Below are 25,011 nucleotides of genomic sequence, written 5' to 3' on the forward strand. Positions count from 1 at the left end.
GTGGTCACTAGGGGAATTTCACAGTAACATCATTGCAATGTTAACATAAGCCTTACTTGTGACTAATAAATAAATTTTAACTTTAACATTTGCATGGAGCTCCTTTCCTTGTTGCATGCTTCTTTCTGGTCTGATGGCAAAGTTGTGCAGCAAATATGTGGAATTTGGAGACTTGAGTTGGATTATATGTCAGATCCCTGTTCAAATATTCCAAACAATGTAGGAGGCAATTCTCGTGTACGGTCGCACATGGGATTTGAGCGTACATTCCCACCACACCTGCATCTCCCAGCCCCGGATTTCTGACGTTGTCAGATCCACGCTGGAAACCAGCAAGAAAACAATGTAAATTATTTGCATATATTTTTTGTTATTTCAATGATATTAGTGGGCCTGGAGAATTCAAACCCAGGCCCGCTAGCCCTTCCCCCTCCACCCCCCAAACACCTCACTACCCCACCAGGATATTTCACTCCAGCAGGGCTTACTGTAGATCCCCACTTTAGAGGATCTATCAAGACAGCTCCACTGGAGTGAAATTGGGGGGGTGCAGTTGGGGCCCCCAAGGGGGTTGGGCAGCAGGGGGTGGTAATGGTGGTCCCTGGGCATGGATCAGCCTGTGCCCCAGCACTGCCCAAGGGGCAAATGCCCATGCCCCAGGGTCATCTTGGCATTGCCCATCAGGCATGGGGCACAGCCTAATAGGGCCGGGGCTAAAGGGCAAATAGAGATCCCACTGTTACTTTGCAAAGGGATCAAAGGAGGGAGGCCAACAATTGGGATGGGCTGGAGTGGGTCTGCCAAGTGGGGTGGTATGGTTGGGACTGTTGGGGGGGATGAATTTTTTTTTGTGGGAGCTGGAAATTGGGGCAGGCTGGGGAGGTGTCTGTGGCAGGGGGTCTACCAGGGCGGATGGGTGGGGTTTGGAACTATTGGTGCCGGGGGGACAGGGGGCTGGAGACTGGGGCGGGCCAGGAATGGTCGGGGAGACCACAATTGGGCGGGGGGGGGAGCGGGGGGCAGCACTGCGAGGATCCCAGGCTGGCCAGCAATTGAGCTGATCAGCAAATTGCAGGTTGACTGTTCAGGGTCACTGTGCATGCACAGAGGCCTGTTAGTTGCAGCCTCTCCAGCGGGAATAGGCCCCTAAAATTTAATGATCATCCCACTGGTGGCCTCTGCCTTGCACGGAGTGTGGGAGATTCTAGTCTGCACTCCCACTGTAAAAACCAGCATGAATTACTCCAGTTTTACCCCAAATTCAACACTTAGAATTTTTTTAGGGAGAATCGCCCCATAATATTTGCTTTAGTATCCCTATACTGTGCTCAACAGCTACTCCAAAGGTGGCAATGTATTTGCCATCTGTTTTTGTGCCAGTGAGGTAAGACTTCTAATTAAGGGTCAAGGCTGCTAAACTTTGCCACGGTCTCACAACAGCCATTTATTCAGGCTCTTGACACCTCAAATAAAGCTTGAATTATGGACTTCCAAAGCATAAAATCAAGATGGTACCATTTTGGATGAAGGGCATTTACATGTAGGATCACAGTTGAATCCAGAAGCCATCTCAACTAGCATGCATTTTTCTCATCGTTGATGTGTACTGCTCATATGAACATAAGAACATAAAAACTAGAAGCAGGAGTAGGCCATCTGGGCCTTGAGCCTGCTCCACTGTTCAATACCATCATGGCTGATCTTTTTGTGGACTCAGCTCCACTTACCCGCCTGCTCGCGATAACACTTAATTCCTTTACTGTTCAAAAATTTATCTATCCTTGCCTTAAAAACATTCAATGAGGTAGCCTCAACCATTTCACTGGGCAGGGAATTCCACAGATTCACAACCCTTTGTGTGAAGTTCCTCCTCAACTCAGTCCTAAATCTACTTCCCCTTATTTTGAGGCTATGCCCCCTAGTTCTAGTCTCACCCACCAGTGGAAACAATTTCCCTGCATCTATCTTATCTATTCCCTTCATAATCTTATATCTTTCTATAAGATCTCCCCTCATTCTTCTGAATTCCAATGAGTATAGCCCCAGTCTATTCAATCTCTCTTCATAAGCCTCATTTATTCTGCTGTCACCTCTGGCAAGTCTCCCAGTGGTAAAAAATCTGTTTCCTCTACATTTAATATTGCATTTCCACTGAAAAACTGATAAAGGTATTTCTCCTGCAAAGTGTCACCATTGATGAACTACAGATTGGTAAATTGAGAAGGTGTCACCTATAGTGGCCTGCAATGATCTTGCTGCATAATAGCTTGGTGCTGTCATAACATCATGACAGCCCTGGGAAGACCCATCCCACTTCTTAAGTCTGTAAGTCATCCTGTAGCAGTGAGCATAGTGTAGACATTCCTTTTGCAGTGAAGCAAAGGCAGAAAAGACAGCCCCCTTCAAAATACCCAACTAGTAGCAGCGACAAACTATGTTGGAGACTTAAACATTGATTCAGTGAAACACTGCCTGAGGTACTGCTGACACTCCATCTACAACTATGCAGCACCATGAAACAGCTCTATCCACTAGGTTTTATTAGCTGACAGTTGAAATGCAGCTCTAGCTGGAAATATTACTTGTTTTGTGAACTGAAAGCATGTAACCAAAGGTAGATAGCGATTATGGTGTGCAAAACAAATTCCCACTGGCAAAAAATGTGAACGTATTTACAATAACTTCAACAATGGTGACTTTGCCTCAGGATTGAGGCCAAAATGAGCCAAATTCATTGATCACAAATGCAACCATTTTATACAAGGCACATGCTGGGGTTTGATCCTTACCCAGAAATATTTGTTTTGCATACCTGTGATCCCGTCTTCTTTCTTCCCCAAAAATTTCACGTTGCATAATTTGACACACTACAAAGTGAACAATTAAGGACATGCATTTCAGTTTACAACCTATGCATATCTGCAACATAGCTCTGTTCGATCAGATGCACCTCCAAAAAAGGGGCAATATGTGTTCAGATAAGGTTGAATTTTCTTTTCATTTAAACACATTTTAATAAAGGAGTTGTGTAAAAAAAAAAAGATTGGATTTGGTTTTCAGTGCTCTTCCACCTTCAGACAATATTATGTCTTTTGAACCGCAGCTGCCAGTCTCTGGTCATTGACTGCATTATTGGTTCTAGCTGAAGAATACCTCATTACTCTCACCTAGCTGAAAATGAGTACATGACTACATGCTTGTGCATAGTTCTGTGCCAACAGTTTATATTTAATTGTTTAGAGAATGCGGGTAGATGTGCCTGCACTCTCTAATCATTTATATTTCAATTCCCCCAGTGGCAGGTTAATGATAGATTGGTCCTCCCACAGGCGTTGGCTTGAATGTCATCTGCATCTCATGAATGCTCATTAAAATTGTTGGCTGCTTGCATCCCATCGAGCGTTCCGATCTTGTGTCACACCAACGTAAAATTACTTCAATCTAAAACTGGATTAATAATGAATGACGTGCACAAAGCCATCTTCAGTTTGCAAGAGAATTTGAGGTGAGTGCAACAACCTTTTCTGCCATGGTGCTGCACTGCTGATGCACTTACACCATTCTGCCAGGCAGACTGGTTCCTGCCCTCCATCTCCATGCCAAACTGGTCTTTATGGACAGTATCATGTTGTTGGACCCACAGACCCTCCTGTATTACCAACTCAGATGAGTCCAGTACCTGGGGTTGGTGAGTACAGGACTCTCATTCCCCCTGGTGCCACACACCACTGTCTATCTGGACAGCACTGTGCTGCAGAACTCAAGCAGCCACCATAACAAAGTTTGGGAGTTCAGCTGAAGGTGGAGTGCAAGGTGAGGTGGGGGGGAGTCCTGACCTGACACAGACAAGGGTGGGGTGGGGGGGGGGGGGAGGATACAGAAAGAGGTTGTAGGGGGAGAGTGAGGGCTAATGATAAGCAGTGAGGAAAGGAAGTGGGTTAAGAAGATGAACAGTGGGAGACAGAGGGAAGGCCAGAAAGAGGGAAGATGGACTCTAACAAGGCGACATGAAAAGCTCACAGACAGACAGGGAGGATGGGGTGAGGGGTGGGATGGGTTGCTCAAAGGGATAGCACATCGTTCCCTGGAAGGGGATGGGCAAAGACTCCAGATGCAGTAGGTAGAAGTCCAAGTGGAGCATGAGTACCTTGCAGGCTTGGGAGAAGTTGGTTGAATCAATGAGCAGACTTCTACTTTAGTCTGCTAACCTTTTCCCTCTGCATTGCTGACATCATGCATGGTCCGGTGAAGAGAGTTGGGCTGTGCTAGGTTGTGTTTAAGTATGGCATAGGGGCCGCAAACCCTCCAGCTGATGGACAAGTCAGCTATTAGCCAGCCATGAGATTTGGAGGGGGATCTTGCTTTTGCACAATTAATGAGATTCCGAGTAAAGAACCTGACATGGGAGTCCACCATTCTGGAAAAGGGGCCATCAAAGCCACTCGCCCCCACACTTAGTTACAAACATTGAGATTTTTCATAGAATCCCTACAAAGCAGAAAGAGGCCATTTGGCCCATCACATCTACACTGACTCTCTGACAGAACATCTTACCGAGCCCTATCCCCATATAACCCCACATATTTAACCCATTAATTCCACTAGCCTATACATCTTGGGACACTAAGGGGCAATTTAACACAGCTAATCAACCTTACCTGAACATCTTTGGACTGAGAGGAAACTGCGGTACCTGAAGGAAACCCATGCAGCCACAGGGAGAATGTGCAAACTCCACACAGACACTTACCCAAGCCTGGAATTGTACCTTGGTCCCAGGCACTGTGAGGCAGCAGTGCTAACCGCTGTGCCATCATGCCACCCACTGGCTGGTATTTTATGACCTCGCTCAGGTGAGACTCTTAAAATCCCACCCGAAGCCAATGGAGAATTCCATTCTGTGAGCTGTGCTGGCCTCAGGGTGGACTTGGTGGTAGAGTTCCGGCCATTGTTTCTAGAGAACTCTCAATGCTTTCCTCTGGAGTCAGATTAGAGCCCAATTCTACATGATACTACAAGTTAGCATCATTAAACCACTTTACAATCACAACTTTGACTGCAAACTGGCTACTTGTAACTGTACTTCAAATGTGTTCTTCAAAGTTGGTACTTTAAGATTTACATCCAAAGATAAAAATTACTCTTGGCTAAATGATGTTTTTAAGTGTAAATTCAGTTCTAACTTGGTTTGCACTGCTTTAAGACATACTAGAATTGCAGCTATAGGTAGCAATCAATTATTAGCTCCTAATGTAAGAGGAGACTTTCTGGGTGGGCACCAAACAGATACAATATTAATAACGTTCCCACAGTACCCACCCAGAAAGTCAGGAAGCAAGCGTGAACCATTTTCACTTACATATGTAGACAATAGGAAATTGTGTGCAGGGCATGGCCACCTCTGATTAACTTCTACATAAAACTCCTGTTTGTATCTTCTTATGCAGCACAGTGGTTAGCACTGCAGCCTCACAGCGCCAGAGACCTGGATCAGATTCCTGGCTTGGGTCACTATCCGTGCAGAACTTGTCTACGTGGGTTTTCTCCGGGTTCACCGGTTTCCTCCCACAGTCTGAAAGATGTGCTGGTTGGGTGGATTGGCCATGCTAAATTTTCTGTGTACCTGAACAGGCGCTGGAGTGGGGCGACCAGGGGATTTTCACAGTAACTTCACTGCAGTGCTAATGTAAGCCTATGTGTGACTAATAAATAAATAAACTTAAAATAAACATAGGGACTCTGGTTCAGTTCTGGCCCTAAATGACAGTGTGAAGTTCTCTGTGTCTGTGAGTTTGCTCCAGTTTCTTCCCGAAACTCAAAGATACGCAGGTTAGGTGTATTGCTATGCTAAATTGCCCCTCAATGTCCAAAGATGTGTAAGTTAGGTGGATTAGCTAAGCTATTCCTGAATTGACAAATGTTGTATGCTAACACTGGATGTCTGAAATGGGAGGTTTGATACAACAATACTAACATCCCTCATCTTGAAGTACAAAAAGGGAGGAAGTCTAGGGAGAACATCTCCTCTGACACAGATATCCCCAACTGTCCATGTGGAGCCAAGCATGAATTTGAATTTCACATGATGCCACATTTACTTAACCACCTGAGAGTGGGTTGCCTTGGAGAGTGTTCGGATTGGGCAATACTCAAGTGTTTACACCTGTGAACATGGCAATGAGTACAGTGTAAAATTTCTGTAGAAACAGGATTTCTCCACAGATCAGCTGCAATCATTCTTTGCACAGGAACACAACTACCCCTTATTTCAAGCATTCTTTCCTCTTGCAACACCGCAACCTTGGATTGAAAACTTACTACTTATTTGGGAAGGGTCTGGTCTGTTGAAAGGGTTCAATCCCATTTGCCCACACAGATATAATACTACAGGTTTTTAAAGAGTAATTCCTGCTGACTGAATTTTAACAATTCAATCCCAAGGAAAAGTAAAGTTGATTTATTAGTCACAAGTAGTCTCACATTAACACTGAAATGAAGTTACTGTGAAAAAGTCATAAGATTAATGCAGCTGACATTTCCAGGCAGCTTTACTATCTGCTGGTAAAGTTTACGTGCTGAAAATTTGGAATATACCGTGCAGATGAGTAAATGAGTAACCATTAATACAAAAAAACCCCAAAAAATCCATAAAAATAAAGACAGATTTTACAGATAAACAAAATTGTGTTGTGGGCAATGAATCAGTTTAGATTTTTACATTTTCCAGATTTGGAATTTTTGTTAATGATCATATTGTGATGTCCTTAATCTTATGTTCATGCCATCATTATTTGTGCAAGGAGCCCTTATCCATTTATGATCCAGAATGTAATTTTAGGTACTCAGTGTTTAGGTAAATAAGAGCACAAGCCAAACATCAAACTGAAAATCCTTGCAGTTCTATTCAGGCTTATTGAAACATATCAAATAATGCCATGTTATTCTCCTTGTCTCCAAAAGGAAGCTCCTGTTCAACAAAGCCATTGATACTAAATTCTCATCTTTGTGTTCAAATCCCTCTGTAGCCTCACTTCTCTCTATCCCTGAAACCCCCTCCAGCCTTACAAATCTCCAAGATCTGTTTTTCCGATTCTGGCCTCTTAAGCAGCCTCCAATTCCTGCATCACATCATTGTTGGCCGTGCTTTCAGCTGTCCAGACTAAAAGCTCAGGAAACTTTGCTGATACTCCCAGGTTGCTCTCCTCCTTTAAGATATTTCTTAAAAACCTACTTCCTTGATCAAGTTTTTGGTCACCTACTCAGATCTCCCTTTTTAGCACAATGTACTTTTTCTTTGATAATTCTCTTGTGAAGTGCCCTGGAATTTTCTTCTATTAAAGGTGCTACATAAATGAAACTTTTTAGTGTTGAGCAAACCGACATAACTTATCTACCACAGACCAGGTGATGAGCAGTATTCAGTACAAAACACTGAGATAGCTTGGAACTTTCATTTCCCACTTTGTCCCTGCAATGACTCATTCTAAATCTGGACATAGGAGCATTCAAACATGATATGTGGGTCCTATACCAGTAGCTGCACTGCATGAGCACCCAATATGAGAAAATTCTTTGCTACTCCATGAGGAGGAGTTGAAGACCAGTATAGCAGAATGATGAAATGCTCCAGGGTTCCTTTGTACAACTATTTAGATGGTTGACCAATTATCCAAATGGAAATATAATTTGAATTCAGCATTGTGGGCCCACATATAGGACAGGATGGCATGTGTGCCTGCTTCTGCAGAGCGCTGAAAACCCTTGCAATTCGATCCAGACTTACTGGAATGCACCAAATGCTGCAAAATTCAAACTGTGCATGCTCACTGGAAGGTAGTAGATGCTGTCATGTGCAAGGTTAAGGGTAGGCACCTTGGATTTACCAGCACTGCATAGAAAAGTGAAGTTTACCCTTACTGAGTCTCCTGAGCTTAAGCAACAGTGGTGTGTGATCCTTGAATCATAAATTACAGTATATAAGGAAGACGTCAGCTCATTGTGTCTTTCAGAAAGTTATGGAATTTTGAGAACTTGTATTATGTTCACCTAATGTTCTCTGTTCTAATAGATCAACAGCGGGTCATTAATCACAAATGTTTACCTTGCGTTTCTCTTTCCATTCTTCTGCGTGTTGCAAGCATTTTTGGTTTATATTCCAACATTTTGAGTGCATACCATAACTTCCATGTTTGGATCTGTTCTAATTGAGCCTTCCATGCTTCTAATGGTCTTCCTATAATGGAGCAACCAGAAGAGCACGCAATGCTCCAACTGTGGCCAAGCCAGTTCCTTGTACAAATTCAATCTCATTTCCTTCCTTTTATTTAGAAAACCTGAAATTCTATTTCTCGTTTTTAGCAGTCCTACATCAAAGATCCATGCATTGACACACTGAAATCTTTCTCTTCCTTAACTCTTCCTTAACTTCCTTAAATATGCCTTTCACTACTCTTTTTCCAAAATATACTGCTTCATATTTCTCTGAATTGAACAGTGATGGAAGCAGAGTTGATGATAACAACATTCAAAAGGACATCAGGAATGTACTTTTAAAAAATGTATATTTATTTAAAAAATTAAAATCGGAGCAAAAATAGGTCTTTTGGCCCCTCAACTTTGTTCTCACCATTTAATAAAGTCATGGCTGATCTGACAGTGGCCTGAACTTCATTAATCTGTCTACCCTCCATAACCCTTGACTCCCTTGTATGTCAAAAATCTAGAACTCATTATGCTGCTTGATTGAGACCCTGAGGTTTTAAAAGGATTACCTCAGCAGGAGATTCTGTTTTGACAAATGTCTTAATGTTTATTTGCACAAGAAGTATTAAGTGTTTGAAGCCTCTGCTACTGAGCCTTTCACATTATGTTTGATTGGGACATTTATAAGGTTGTAGGAACTACAGTTCTTTCCCCAATGAAGATTTACATATACATAGACAATCAGGAGGAGGGGACTGAGTGTAGGGTAACAGTTTGCTGATGACACAAAGATGAGTAGAAAAGCAAATTGCGTGGAGGACATGGAAAGTCTGCAGAGAGATTTGGATAGGCTGAGTGAGTGGGCGAGGATCTGGCAGGTGGAGTATAGCGTTGGCAAATGTGAGGTTATCCACTTTGGAAGGAATAATAGTAAAATGGACTATTATTTAAATGGTGAAAAATTGCAACATGTTGCTGTGCAGAGGGACCTGGGGGTCCTTGTGCGTGATTTGCAAAAACTCAGTCTGCAGGTGCAGCAGGTGATCAAAAAGGCGAATGGAATGTTGGCCTTTATAGCGAGGGGGATAGAATATAAAAGCAGGGAGGTCTTGCTGCAACTGTACAAGGCACTGGTGAGGCCACAACTGAAGTACTGTGTGCAATTTTGGTCCCCTTATTTGTGAAAGGATATATTGGACTTGGAGGGAGTATAGAGAAGGTTCACCGGGTTGATACTGGAGATGAGGTGGTTAGTTTGAGGAGAGATTGTGTAGATTGGTCCTGTACTCATTGGCGTTTAGAAGGCTGAGGGATGATCTTAAGAGACACATAAGAAAATGAAGGGGCTAGATAGGGTAAAGTAGAGAGATTCTTTCCACTTAGAAAGGAAACCAGCCTCAAAATAAGGGGGGGTCAGTTTAGAACGGAGTTGAGGAGGAACTTCTTCACTCAAAGGGTGGTGAATCTCTGGAATTCTCTGCCCATTGAAGTGGTGGAGGCTACCTCATTGAAAATGTTTAAGTCACGGGTAGATGGGGGGGGGCGGGAAGCAGGCAGGTAAGTGGAACTGATCCACTTCAGATCAGCCATGATCTTATTGAATGGCGGGGCAGGCTTGAGGGGCTAGATGGCCTACTCCTATTTCTTATGTTCATATGCTCAGTTTGGATTCCACCAAAGTCACTCAGCTCCTAACCTCATTATGCCTTGGTTCAAACCTGGACAAAAGAACTGATCTCCAGAGGTGAAATGAGATAGTCAATGACTATTTCCAACAGGAGAAAATCTAATCACCACCCCTCGACATTCAATAGCATTACCATCACTGAATCATCCACTATCAACATCCTGGGGGGCGGTGGTATCATTGTAAGAAGTCTCACAACATCAGGTTAAATTTGTGGAGATGCTGATGTTAGACTGGGATAAACACAGTAAGAAGTCTCTCAACACCAGGTTGTGAGACTTCTTACTATGTTTACCCCAGTCCAACGTTGGCAGCTTCGCACCATTGGCTCCTCTGCCAAGATCATACATCAAATGTCTGCTTCTGTGGTTCCTCTCATACTTAGGATTACTATTTCAGCAACACTTTTTTATAATCAGTACAGTAAAACTAATCTGTTTTACGATAGTCTATTCCCAGCTCATATTTCCTATGAGTGGGTGAACAATCCAAAGTTTGGTGAATTATGTTCACAATGATAGGAAGAGCTGATATCAAAGGATCAAAAAGTGACATCACTATGAATGCTTGGCTGACACAAGACAGTTGTTCCTGTGGTAACTTTTCTGACACCTCCTGTTTAAAACCCAAAAGGCCATAAGGATTGTGAAGCCTCGCTTTCATTGCCTGTAGTCGTTCTGAAAATTATCTTAACTCCAAAGCGTGCCCACCATCTAAAACACAAGTCAGGAGTGTGATAGAATACTATCCACTTGCCTGGTGAGTGCTGCTCCAAAAATACTCAAGAAGTTTGACACCATCCAGGCAAAACATCCTACCCAATTGGTATCCCAACCACAAACATTCATTCCCTCCTCCAGCAGTACACAGCAGCAGTGCAACAGCTCTGACGAAGCATCATCCTGACTCAAAATGTTGGCTCTAACCTATCTCCACAGATGTCGTCAGACCTTTTGAGATTTTTCAGCATTTACACCCTGTTGCTGTTACAAAAACAGCATCATCTACAGGACGCACTGATGGGACTTAACAAGGCTCCTTATGCAGCACTGTCTAAACTTTTGACAACAACTATTTAAAAGGTCCATTGCAGTAGACACACAGGAACACAACCACTTGGAAGTTCCCCTCCAGATTATTCACCATTCTCACTTGGAAATATATTGCCATTCCTTTTGCTGGGTCAAAATTCTGGAACTCCCACCTTTTAACAATACCGAGGGTGTGTCTACATCACATGGACTGCAACACTTCAAGAAGACAGCTCAACACCACCTTTTCAAGGAATTAGGAATGGACAATAAATGTTTGTTTAGCTGGCGATGCTCACACATTCCTTTAATTGGGTAAAAACAAATCTGAAACCCAAAACACAACTTGCCCTGAAGCTTTCAGACAAGAGATACCATGTGACTAATTTATTCTGTACATTGTGTATATGGGTGATTGGGCATAGAGCATGAATTGGAACAGGGAGAATGAGGTGTTGTGGGATGAGTAGGGGCATGAATTGGCATGTGGATGAAAGATGAAAAAGGTGTAAGGGTGAAGAGCCAGAGGGCATAACAGTCTTTAATACAACTGGGATGGAGTCTCAGAGGAACAACGTTGGCCTTTTAACCAGTCTGCCTTGGCACTTGGCTGCCCACATAGCCACCTACTCTTGGTTGACAGACCTACCTTTATCCTGCACTGGACCCAAACTCATCCCAGCCCCCAGAACAAAGATCACAACAGGGGCATTTGTATTGAGGTGGGTCTAGTGAATTGAGTAATTTCCTGACTTGAGCTACCTAACTTGATAGTGAAAATCCAGTCCTCAGATTTGCTTTCTAACCTATCTTTGATCAAAATTTAGTACAATAGGCCCTATGCCTTCATTCAAGTCATTGATTAAGATTGTAAACTCATGAGGCCCCAGCACTAGTTCCATAGGATCCCACTAGTTATATTTTGCCAACCTGAAAGAGACCCATTTATTCTGATTCTCTGTTTCCTGCTAGTTGGTCAATCCTCTTTCCATGCTAGCACATCACCCAATATCATGAGCTCTTATCTACATGGAATCTCTTTTACATGGCACCATCTGTGATTCTGCTTGTCGGAGAAGTTTTGCAAGGTAAACAGTGCAGACAAACAACTAGACTTCCTGCCTCAAACATCAGGTATGATCAGTATGATTCATGTCAATTCGGGATGGAGACTTCCCACAGTAAAGGTCAGGTGCGGCAGCAATGTTTGTGGCAGTTTGGGTCATGTCCCCTCTTGAACAGGGGTATAACATTTGCCAAACTCACTTTGGCACATATTTTCTATGGTTAGTGTCTGTTTTACATAAGAACATAAGAACATAAGAAATAGGAGCAGGAGTAGGCCATCTAGCCCTTCGAGCCTGCCCCACCATTCAATAAGATCATGGCTGATCTGTCGTGGCTCAGTTCCACCTTCCCGCCCTCTCCCCATAACCCTTAATCCCCTCTCTTATCAAAAACCCATCAACCCGCATCTTAAAAATGTTTAGCGAGGCAGCCTCCACCACCTCAACGGGCAGAGAATTCCAGAGATTCACCACCCTTTGAGTGAAGAAGTACTTCCTCAACTCCGTTCTAAACCGCCCCCCCCTTATCTTGAGGCTGTGCCCCCTAGTCCTACTGTCTTTTTTGAGCGGGAAGAGTCTCTCCACCTCTATCCTATCCATCCCATTCATCATCTTATACGTCTCAATGAGATCTCCCCTCATTCTTCTAAACTCCAACGAGTACAAGCCTAGTTTATTCAGCCTCTCCTCATAGCTCAACCCCCTCAACTCCGGTATCAGCCTAGTAAACCTCCTCTGCACTCCCTCCAAGGCCAAAATATCTTTGCGCAGGTGCGGCACCCAAAACTGCACACAGTACTCCAGCTGCGGCCTCACCAATGCCCTATACAGCTGCAGCAAGACCTCCCTACTTTTATATTCAATCCCCCTCGCTATGAAGGCCAGCATCCCATTCGCCTTCCTGACCAAGCTGGGTTTTTGCTACTCATGCACAAGGACCCCGAGGTCCCTCTGCACCATCGCCTGCTGCAGTTTTTCGCCACGTAAGTAATAGTCCTTCCTACCATTATTCCTACCAAAGTGGACCACCTCACACTTGCCAACATTAAATTCCATTTGCCTTTCCCTTCAGTGTTCTGGGATGCTTTTTAGTAACTTTTAAATTTTAATCCCATTAATTTTTAAACAATTTCTTTCTGAATATTTAGCGTCATTTCATGTCTTTCTCAAGTACTCCAAAGTACAACCTTCAACATTTTTGTTATGAGGTGACATAATTTGAAGTTTTCTTCATGGGTGCACTGATTCAGATAATGCTATGCCAGGAACTGTTGCATTATACATGCTGGGAATTGTAATTATGCTGACAGTTTCCACTAACGTCTGGAGAGACTCAGGTGAAGAAATTGCTTCACGTCAGGCTGCAGAAAAAACTGGGTGCAGACAATAATAATGCAAACAGAAAATGATGGAAATAGGCAGCAGGTAAGACTATTGCAGAGAGAGAAAGAGTTCCTCATTCAGACTGATGACCTTTCACACTGGTAGGGTGAAGAAAGTTCCAATATTGTGTTGCAAACATTAAGAATATAAATGCATTCAAAATAGTTCAGAGAAGGTTTAATCAATCGATACATAGGTTAGGGGAATTATCTTTTGAGGAATGATTGGATAATCTGGGCCTGTTTCCACTGGAGTTCAGAACAATGAGAGGTGATCTTAAACATGTACGATCCTGAAGAGACTTAACAGTGCGAATGCTGAAAGGATGATTCCCTACATGGAACAGAGTAAAACGAGGGGCCACCATTTAAAAACAAGGGATGTCCCATTCAGAACAAAGGTGAGAAGATTATTTTTTCTCTCTCAAAGGGTCATAAGTCTTTGGAACACATTTCCCCAGAGAGTGGTAGAGGCAATGTCACTGAATATTTTTATGGCAGAGACAGATAGACTCCCTTGTTAGTCAATAATCTAACGTAATTGGGGGTAGGCAGAAAATGGAGTTGAGGCCACAATCTGATCAGCCATGATCTTGGATATGAAGAAAGTTTGAGGGGCCAAATGGTCTGCTTCTGAGTATACAAGATTATTATAGAAAAGTCTTACAACATCCTTTCAGCAATCAACAAGAAATTTGAATTTCAGTTTTTTGAAGTTATTGGCCTCTGTGGGGATTGAATCTCAGCTCTCATTTAAATGATATGGATCAGCTGCAATCACAAGTTGGCACTGGATTTCTGCTCACTGTCATTGCAGACAGTTGTCCTCCAAGAGATGGATCCTGGGAGTGAGGAGGTAATCAGGACAAGGGACGTGAACTAGAAGGAAGTGAAACAATCCTGATGAAAAGTGGTGATTGAAAGAAGCAGGAGAGGAATATTGAGAAAGGGGATATGGCCAGGAAGGACTGACCAATTGTGAGAGGAGGAAATCATTGCCTGGGATGTAGGGTGATCAGGAGGGAATATTGCAGAATCTAGCAATAGTCCTCAGCACTGTAGTGCACATCAGTTAAGTATATTTAAACAAACTTATCTTATTGGTGGTGGCTTCCATTGACCATTTTTAAAGAACATTGGTTAGAAACATAGCACAGGAAGGGGTTAATCAACCCATCATACCTGTGCTGGCCCTTTATAAGAGTAGTCTTGCTTAGTTCCGTATCCTGACTTTTGTAAGTTCCTCATTCTCAAGAATCTATCCTTTTTAAAATGATTTATGGAGTCAACTTCCACCACCTTTTCAGATACAATATTCCAGATCCTGCCAACTCCCTCCCAAGTGAAAATACTTCTCATCTTGCCTTTCAATCTTTTGCCCAAGGTCTTAAAACAAAGATGTGTAGTTATTGGCTCACTCATCAGAGGAGTAGTTTTCATCTACTTGCTTTATTGAAACCCCTTATTACTTTGAAAACCTCTTTTAGGTCTTTACCTCCTCCCTTGCAAGAAGAGTGCTAATTTTTGCAATCACTCCTTATAACTGAAATCCCATATCCTTGGTAATATCCTGGGAAAGTTGCTCTGTACCCTTTGGCTTTTTGCCCTTTACATCTTTCATGATGTTGAAGATGTAATTTTTGGCACTGTGCCTCAGCTGGATGGAGTTTATATCACCTGAAACATCCAAAAGAATAATTTGAACAATCTGATTAGTTGCTTTGCATTAAATACATTGCAGACTGACCAATTTCAATTGATAGCTTTTTGCAATTTTAAGCTTGGTAGTTTTTGCTTGCTGCTTGGCCGGTGAAATTGATGTGTCAAGCTGAATGTATCAAGATGTTCCAAATATAGCTCTTAAGAACATAATGAATAGGAATAACAGTAGAACATAAAGCCCTTCAGACTTTCTCCGTTTCTCAATATGGTAATACATGAACCTCTACCTCAACTACACATTCTTAAATTATTCTACATCCCTGTTGACTTCTGCCATGAATATAGTTAGCAATTGGATAACCATGGCCCCTTGAGTAAATAATTCCAAAAATTCACAATTCTTTGACAAAGGATTTTTTTCCTCTTCCAAGTCCTAAATGATTTACCCCTATTCAGAAACTGTATTCATAAAGTCATAGAGGTTTACAGCATGGAAACAGGCTCTTTGGCCCACCTGGTCCATGCTACCTTTTTTAAACCCCTAGGCAAATCAGGCAATTGGAATTTGCCTATATTCCCTAATTTTGAATTTCCAGCCAGGGGAAATATCCTTCGAACATCTATCAACCTTTTTTAAGAATTTTATGTATTTCAATGAATTCACCTCTCATACTTCTAAACTCAATAAGATAGGTCTTTTCTACACAATCTCTCCTCATAGGACAATCCTGTCATCCAAGAATCATTGTAGTAAACCTAAATTTCCCCCCTTTTAAAATTAGTCCCTAAGTTGGCATTCTTTCATCCATGTATGAAGATGGGCATGCAAAAAATCTATTGGAGTGTATAGATTTGTATGGTCATTCATTTGGTCAGGAGATCAAAAATGCTATACAGTTATCAAGGTATTTTAATTGTCATAAGACTTTCTTATTCTTATGCTCCAATCCCTTTGTGATTTAAAGACTAACATTGTCATTTGTTTTTCTCAGTTTACTGAACCTGCACGTTAACTTACTGTGATTTGTGTTATGTGGTATGATGTGCAAAAAGCATGGGAGCTGTGAAGTTTATGTATGATGATAAGTAGTGTCAGAATCGGATGACAAACATATTTTTGGCCCAATACCTCATGAAGGCTGCAGTGGGGAAAAGACCATCACTTTTTTTTTCTGGAATATGACTTTGCAAAGAAGGTTTGGAAAGAGATGCAGTGAATTTTGTTAAGGTTCATCCTGAGCAGCTCGGAGATGCAGGGCTCTATACTTTATACCTAGGAATGCACATTGACATAAATATCAAATAACGTTTATTTATTAGTCACAAATAAGGCTTGCATTAACACTGCAAAGAAGTTACTGTGAAATTCCCCTAGTCACCACAGTCCAGCACCCATTTAGGTCAATGCACCTGATCACATCTTTCAGACCCTGGAGCACCCAGGGGAAACCCATGCAGACATGAGGAGAATGTGCAAACTCCACACAGGACCCAAGCCAGGAATTGAACCCAGGTCCCTGGCCCTGTGAAGCAGCAGCACTAACCACTGCTCCACCATGCCACCCCAAATGCTGCTAGAGGACCATCAACTTAGCCAAAGTCTTAATTCTGCACAAAAATGATTAGTCTTCCAGTGCAAAGAGCTGGAGACTAGTATTTCCAAAGTCCAGGATTATATGCTGTGAGGGGCACACTAAAACTTGAGACAACCATCACCAGAACTCAATGAGGAAAGGACACTGTCTAAGGGCCACTTGCCATAGCATACTGAGGGGTTGTGTAACATCACTTGGATATCTTGTGGAATGCGTGAATACCACCTGCAATCGCAATTGTATCGAGACACTTCAGAGTGCCACCTACTATGCGAAAATAACTTGAACGTCATTGCACTTTCAGTAAGGTTCAATCTGAACTATTGTGGAAGATCATTTTACATATTTCTGTTGAATAAAGTATATTTTTGGAAACATTAACATTGACTCTGACTCAGTACTCTGAGTACATTCTCAGGCTGTGTTTTGGAGGATGGTGGCTTGTTAATACCATGTTCCCATTATATGCACGAAGAGGTTTTCTGTCAAATTATGCGGGCTCCCGAGGCCAAAGGTGCGTTTTTGTTTCGTTTTCTTAGCGGCGTGTCTAGGATAAGATTATCGTCGCGTTATGTGAAGTCAAATGTTGCTTGTACTTGGTTTAGCGGGTGGCAGATATTTACGTCTGTGGGACGGTACCGAAGTCGCGATTTCAGAGGACTCGTTTCCCACCAGAATGAAGGATTAAAATACTGCAATTAGTTAGCAAAAGGGGAAATGTTGGGTGCGTGTGTGTGGCGGGGGTGGAGGGGGCACACTTTTTTGTTTGTTTTACTGTTTTCCGGATCATTGCACGGGCAAGGGACATTTTAAGAACGAGAGGAAAAAATGTGTCATTTGTACTTTCGAACTTGTTTATGTCTTTCCTCTTCTGCCACACGTGTTTCAATTGCACATAAAGAGGGTGAAGAGCAGAGCGCTCAGACAGACAATTTGCTGATCTTGAAACGCTCAAAATCCCACATGCACTGCTCTGCACACTAGATTTCACACACTGAAATCTCTACAGATTTGAGGTTACTGTTATGGTTATGGTTGCTGTTACCATACAGAATTCGCACCGACCTTCGAGTCCTGTGCACAACTACTAGTTTTGGTCGCCTTGCCTATTCATTGATTGAAGCGACAACTCTCTGCCTTCACCTGAGTCCCAGATGTTCGGGAGCAACTCTGGATCCAATATCAGATCCGCCGCAGGTTTCATGTCCAAAACCAACATAGACTTTATTGGCAATATTGTTCCGGAAATAAATTCTAGATGTAATATGTAAATTTATACAGAAGTGAAAACACGAACCTACAAGCAACCGAACTGGTGTCTGTGGGACTGCATGCAAACTTCACAATCCGTGTAAAACAACCTGTGTGGATGGTATCCAAACTTCGAGTCACTTCACATAGCTGACATCTACTCAACCATGTAAGTAAAACGCCCATGTCAATGAGAATTCCCAGTTATTCTCACAAAGCAGCAAGGTGAAGATTTAATTTCGTTGCAAACGATCATTATTTTGACTTGTACTCATCCCAACAAAACAAATATTAAATCCAATGGCCGCTCCTTTGTATAAACTTGCTTATCTGATGTTGGGAACAGAAGTCGTACGTGTCTTCCATCCCTCACTTGGACTTGTGACTCGGATCTTGTACTAGCTGCGTAGAATTTTTTTTCGCTAATGTTCCACTGATTATAAAACTGGGAGACGCGTGCACAGAAATCTATTGGGTATGCGAGCTACGTGACGAGTATAAAACCAGGCAAGTACTTGAGATGTGCTTCCAAATACAAGTCCACCTCGTGAACATTAAATTGAACAGAAGATTTTTTTTGGGGGGAGGGGGGACTTTTTATCATATTTTGTTTTAGTTATGATTCTGTTAATTGGCCTTTCTCCGTATAAATGATGAAAAAATGATCCGAGAAGTCATAACAGGTAGCTGAGATGCAACGAAAATGTTGTTTTGAATAAAGTGTCACCGAGATTGTTTCATGGTCAGAGACCCGTCTCCATCCATACACGTGGGTTCAGTGCGTGAGTGGCTCTGGTTTATGATTCAGATGGATTACAAATGAAACACATGAACCTATTCATGCTATTAAGTGTCTACATGTTTACCACACCTCTTCTCGCAATTTGAATGAATATACAATTGGCATTCAAACTAGTTAGCAGTACAAACTGAAATACATTTATCAACGATTAAGATAGCGCAACTGTAAGTCGCATCTCTTCATGCGGTTACTCACAACACATTCGGTCTTCCAAAGCCCACCATTAAATACAGATATCAGATATATATGTATACGTACTCAGGACCAGAATAAAGAGCTTGCTTGTTGTCTCAATCATGAATTCCAGCATTGTGCTTTTACACTTTATAAACGTTATCAAAAACAGGATATCAAAAAATACTCCAAGTGTACTGGAACAAGTAATTAGACTGAAAGTGACTGCGGGGCTTTATTTAACCTGTTCATACGTCACTCAACAGGAACCAGTACAAAGAACTTAGCCCGTCCTCTTGAATTAACACTGCTCATTTATTTATCTGCAGTGAAAAAAATATTAGTGAAAACCTTAGGTTTTTTTGTATTTTGCTATTTGGCACCTACCATATTTTCTAAATTTGACTAACTTATCCAGCGAAAGTGAACATTTTATTTTCATTGAAAAACAGCGAATTTTCTGCCAACCTTTTCATCATGATTTAACTGATAAATTAAAGATTTAATAGTTTATTTGACTTCATGGGATATGCCCAAACATTGTTTATCAATTTTGTTTTACAGCATTTCAATCTATATTAAACGGAACTTCTCAGTAACTACTCGGTTTGAAAAAGACTATTTTTTTGTAACTCATCATTGGCCAGGCTAGCATTTACTGTCCATCGCTAACTGCCCTGAGAAGATGATGATGTCTTCACCCTGAACCTATGGCAGTTATTTAAAGCAGCCGCTAGGTCAGCTTAAAGGGCAATTAAGAGCCCTGGTCACACACAGTCACATCGGCCAGACTAGGTAAGAAGGTTCAGCACTGTTCTCACAGCGCCTGGGACTCGGGTTCGATTCCCAGCTTGGCTCACTCTGTTCAGTCTGCACGTTCTCCCCGTGTCTGCGTGGGTTTCATCTGGGTGCTCCGGTTTTCACCCACAATCCTCACCTTGCTTGTTAGGTACATTGGCCATGCTAAATTCTTCTTCAGTGTACCCGAACAGGCGTCCGAGTGTGGCGACTAGGAGATTTTCACAGTAACTTAATTGTAGTGTTAATGTAAGCTTACGTGTGACTAATAAACGTTTTACTATTCTTAAAGGAGATTAGTTAGGTTTTTATGACGATTGGCTACATTTACTGATGCTTACTTTTTATTTTTGTCAATTGAATCCAAACTGCTCTGATGCATTTGTACGCAGTTTCAGTGGAGTGTGCCATCCCAGCCACAAAACCATTATCCGGCCATCATGATGTATAATAAACGCACTGAAAGCAAATGATCCAAATAAACTGGGTTCAAACTACATCAGGTTAACTGGGGAAGTTTCAATGAAAGTGGTTTCAGGGTGGTAGAGGCGGGGAGCGAAGTTGCTCAAATGGAATTCTGCTGATATTAGAGGAGGTCACAAAGTTAATCTCATGTCATTTAAGTTGTTATAGTGAATGCCGAACTTGTACTGGACTTGCATCTTTCACCTGCTTTTGAAAACCAAGTTTCTTTATTTTAAAGTTTAGGTTAATATTTTGAACTTGCATTTTCAACTGCTTCATGTTACGAAACAGCTGAGTGCCCAATGGAAGCATAACAGATGTTAACATTTGATGCAGCACTTCAAGCAAATGGATCTCTGCACATGTTAAAAAACTAACAACCAAAAAAGCAAAGATGAATTGGCAGTACGAGTCAAAGCTCTGCACGCATCTAAATAGACGCCAGTGGCACGTAGGTACATACAGTATTATGAGCGTAACTATGCAAGAGGTTAGATCAGGGGTCTGTCACCATAATGACAAGAGAAGCCATTTGAAAGAAAAGTCTAAATGCTGCAATGTTGTTCATTAATAAAACTGAAATCAAAACAAGCCACATTTATGAATTACTATGCCATTTTACTGATGCTCGTAAATGTACATGTATTACTATCCGTGAAAGAGGACATTTGATTAACAACATTTGAAAGAGGTTATTAATTGTATGATACTTTCTTGGAAGTACAATGTTAATAAACATTTAAATCGTCCAGACAGACCGTTTAATTAGCATTAACTCCTTTCTTAAATGAAAACTGCTATTTCTTTAAAACAATTTAGAATTTTTCAGCACTGGAAGAGACCCTTCGGCCCAGTGTGTCCGCGCCGGTCTATTATTGATGGATTTCTTCGGGGAGTTATTCGATATCTGGTCAGAATGCTGTTGTTTTCATTTTCAAGCAGGATTGTAGACTTTCATCATGCAATTAGCTTCTCAATGTGCATTTTATGAAATTAATATTTAAACACACAGATCACAATGAGCTGAATTTATATCCTCAGTCTGCTGCTTGGTAATACCAATAGTCATTTTCACTGTTCTGTCTCTCTCAGCCTTCGCCGATAAAGGCATGTCTTCGCATTTTTAATCATTATTTTTAAATACTTTTAAATCACTGTACAGCCGCTCTGAGATTTTGCGAACGCATTCTGTTACAGTTTTCCGAGTTTCACAATCTCTCCAGCTGCTACAAAACTAGCAGTAGTTTTCATGATTTGGTCACTTTAGTGAACTTGTCCTAGATGTATCTGCCTTGCGCACTGTTTTTTATCAGGCTCCTTCAGCTGGATAATTTCCGGCGGAGGCATTGTGTTTTTTAGTGAAATGCCTCTCAGGATTTGATTTCTTGGTGTTGGCGAATTTCTCATTGTGATTGAGAGGCATGGGGAGGCCAGCCAGGCTTGGGATGAATGCGAATGAATCAGTCCATTCATCTTGAAATTCTCAATTTTCCTCTTCGATTCTTCCCTTTGCAGCCGTTTCCAAAGCAGTCTCAGAACAAGCTTGTCGCTTCAGTTCAATGCTTATGTGCTTGCTTGCACACGACGCACGTGCTCAGCAACACAGCTTCAGCACCGCAGGGCCAGAGTGAGTACAGCCTTTCATTCATTCATTCATGTGCCTGCCTGCATGTACCAGCACACACCACCAAGAGTTCTCACGCTGCAATTGGCTAGTCATTATTCCGATTGTTGTCGATGCACCCAGTCGCTTATTAGTACAAACCAATCATAGTCAGAAAATTCTGACCAATCAGAGAGCTTTTCGAACAGGCCAATCAGGGTGAGCTCCATGTTTTATTGACGAATGTGATCCACGTGATTGGATGACAGTCAATAGTGTTGGATGCCATTTGTGCTGGTGAAGCATTCAACAAAGTGTTTGTTTAGACTCTCTGAAAACTCATTCAGTCAATGTTTAAAGGGTGCATTCATTTGGAGGTTGCTGATCCGTGCATTCGTTTAAACAAAGAATATATACAAATTGTAAAGTTGAGCTTGAAAAAGGCACAACAGGTCAGATTCCTATTAAAAGCATGCAGTCTTTTGCTTTTTTTTAAAAAAGCAGGTGGATGGATTAGAGCAGGATTGAAGACTACAGGAATAATGGTACAACATTTCGATTATATATACTTTTCTTTATGTAAGCAACTAGGATCTGAATCAACTTATCAGGGTTGATTTTGAGCCCACGCTCTCCATCTGTGTTCAAAGTCCGGTGTGATTCGAAAAGCGCAGTTCATGCCAGTGAATTTCCGAGTTCCGATCTGCTAGCCCCGTCGCCGGTGGAATAGCATGAAACATGCTGCAGGACCACAGAAAGCTAATTTTAATACATTAACATGTCATTAGCAAACACTCTCTCTCTGGGACTTAACCCCCTCACCAGGTACTCAGCGGGTGCCGGTTGATGTCACTTTGCCGTGGTTTACAATAGGCTCACCTAGACAAGAAGCTATCGTGGGGGGTCTCCCCATGGGCACAAGAGTGAGTATAGTTCTGAGGTAGAAGGACATAGCCTGGCACTGCCCCTTAGTACTGGTTGGCACCATGCCCAGGCCACTCTGGCAGTGTCAACCAAGCAGTGTTAAGGGGTGGGCTCCAGTGGGAGCTTCATAGTAGCGGGGTAATTCATTCAGATTTGGTTGTGGATGGGAGTGACCAGAAGAGCAGGGGATGCCGATGATGAAGGGGGTAGGGCCGATGATCAAGGAAAGGGGGAGAGAAGTGCCGACTTCATTCCAGAGCGGGGGCTATAGCCCTTGTAGGCTCTGGGAAGGTTTATTCCTGTTATTAATGAGGTTCCCTTTAAAGATGCTCAGTGCATTCCGGTTTTGCAGGCTGGCATGTTGAGGCTCCCCTCCCCCTGCACGATGACGTGAAACACACCCCCTTTTTAGGCAGAGCATAGTGTGATCTAGAGAGAAAACCAGCCTGTTTCTTTGGAGACAAACACGGCCGGAAACAACACTTTGGCACTTTCTGGTATGATTTCTCCCATTATTTTAGTTCCTATCAATCACTGTAAATTTGGTGTTATAATTCCCAATGGATAAGATGGGTGATCCAAAGATTGAATTCTGAACAGGTTTGCACTTGCAACTGTGGTAACAAGCAGAAATTATGTTTGTTTTTACCTTCGGCAGCTGCTTTGGACGTAAACATGCCAGTCATGGTTCTAAGTCATAAGGCTATGGGTTCAAGTACCACTCCAAGAATAAAATCTATTCATTTCAGTGCAGGACCAAAGGGAGATCTGCACTGTCAGAGGAGCTTTCTTTCGGCACTAGGCCAAGGCCCCGTTTACCATCTCAGTTAAAGGATCACACTGGATTTTTCTAATAAAAGCAAAGGAGCTCTCTTCGATGTCCTAGCTGATACATAAAGGTAAAGTCACCATAGTCCTGAATGACTATAGATTGCTCTTCCCTTTGAAGGTGGGAGCTGACCAGTGGTGATTTAACCTGAGGATCGTCACATTTAAGGCAAGGGGCAAGGTTGAGAAGGGAGGGCCTTCACAAATAACATCAGCTGGTACAGGAATTGAACCCACACTTTTGGCATCAACACACATCACTAATCAGTTGTTCAGCCAACTGAGCTAAACCAACATAATTGTGACTATACTTCAGAAGTACTTAATTGGATGTGAATTTCTTTGGGACTTTCTGAAGTGACGAAAGTCACTTTTATAACAGAAACTCTTTCCTCCCTCCTTTATAATCATAATGTTCTGTTCTCACCACAGCTTGTGTACTACATCCACCTCTGTTCATTGAGACACAAAAAAAAAAATTCAAGCACAGGGCATAGTGCAGAGAAGAGCTGATCCCTAGATCAGAGTTATCTGAAGGAACTTTGGCCCAGTATTTTGCTCCCAGATTTATGTGAAGAGCCAGTTTTCAGGTGTTTTAAGCCCCCCCCCCCCACCCTACTGGTGAGAAATGGATTTCAGGATTTTTTTCATGCACAAAGTGTATAAGATTCAACATTTGAACTCATTCAAAAAATGGATCCGAATCTTTCCAGTTTCCATGCACGTTCTGGACTTAAAATTTTTTTCAGACGATCACCCCTTAGAAACCTAGATTTGCAGAAGGGATTTTTGAAGTGGTGCTAAACTGTACAAAAAAAGACAACCAGTTGTTTGAACAAACATTCTAATAAACAGATTTTAAATGTAGGATGTTGATCTTCATCATAACTCAGAAAAATGTACGTGTTATTATGAAAGGAAACTCAGTTACTACTTGTGCACCATATAGAAGTGGGAAAAGAAAATAACTATAGCATCATTAGCTTCATAATGAATTGAATGATATGAAAGAGAAAACATAATATGATCATGAAAAAGTAATGATGTAAACTTCAACAAAATAGCAAATAAAAAGTGGAAAAAGAAAATAAATAACAACTAACAGCAGGGTAAAGGAAGAATATTGATAGTGCAGGACATTCTTGTGGAACAAAACTTAATTGTCCAATGAAGCTTGTGATGAGCAGTGTGGTGTGCTTGCAAAACCTCATAAAATGGTAAATAAAGCGATGCATGAAATTAGGGCCAGTGGCATGCTACATGTTACATGAACTGAAAACATGCTTTTGGTTTCGTTGACATTGAGCAGAAGGAAATGTTGGCTCATTTAAGGTTGCACAACAGTGACTGGCATTTATTTGACACCCTGAACATTAAATCTAAGGCATTTTACAAAGAAAGCAGACACTGAGCCAGGGATGGATTAGGGAGCATGGTCAAAGTTTTGGTCGGAGTGGGTTTAGAGTAGGTCCTTAAAAAGGAAAGTGTAGAGTGTAATGATGATGTGCTGTTTTGATATATTTTATGTTTCTGTAAACTG

At 41.9% G+C, this 25,011-nt stretch overlaps 1 protein-coding gene across 1 annotated transcript in view; it reads right to left on the reverse strand.

Moving 5' to 3' along the window:
• LOC145349405 (receptor-type tyrosine-protein kinase FLT3-like) overlaps nt 1-19,014 on the reverse strand; it is an 82,026-nt gene extending 63,012 nt beyond the window's left edge. Inside the window, exon 1 of the mRNA XM_080197930.1 lies at nt 18,938-19,014. Coding sequence (XP_080054056.1) covers nt 18,938-18,989 — 52 coding nt within the window. The 5' untranslated portion in view covers nt 18,990-19,014. The remainder of the gene's footprint in view (nt 1-18,937) is intronic.
• Between the last annotated feature and the right edge of the window lie 5,997 nt (nt 19,015-25,011).

This window comes from Carcharhinus amblyrhynchos, chromosome 10 (assembly GCF_965287045.1).
Source record: "Carcharhinus amblyrhynchos chromosome 10, sCarAmb.v2.hapA, whole genome shotgun sequence".
In the NCBI taxonomy this organism is placed as follows: Eukaryota; Metazoa; Chordata; class Chondrichthyes; order Carcharhiniformes; family Carcharhinidae; genus Carcharhinus; species Carcharhinus amblyrhynchos.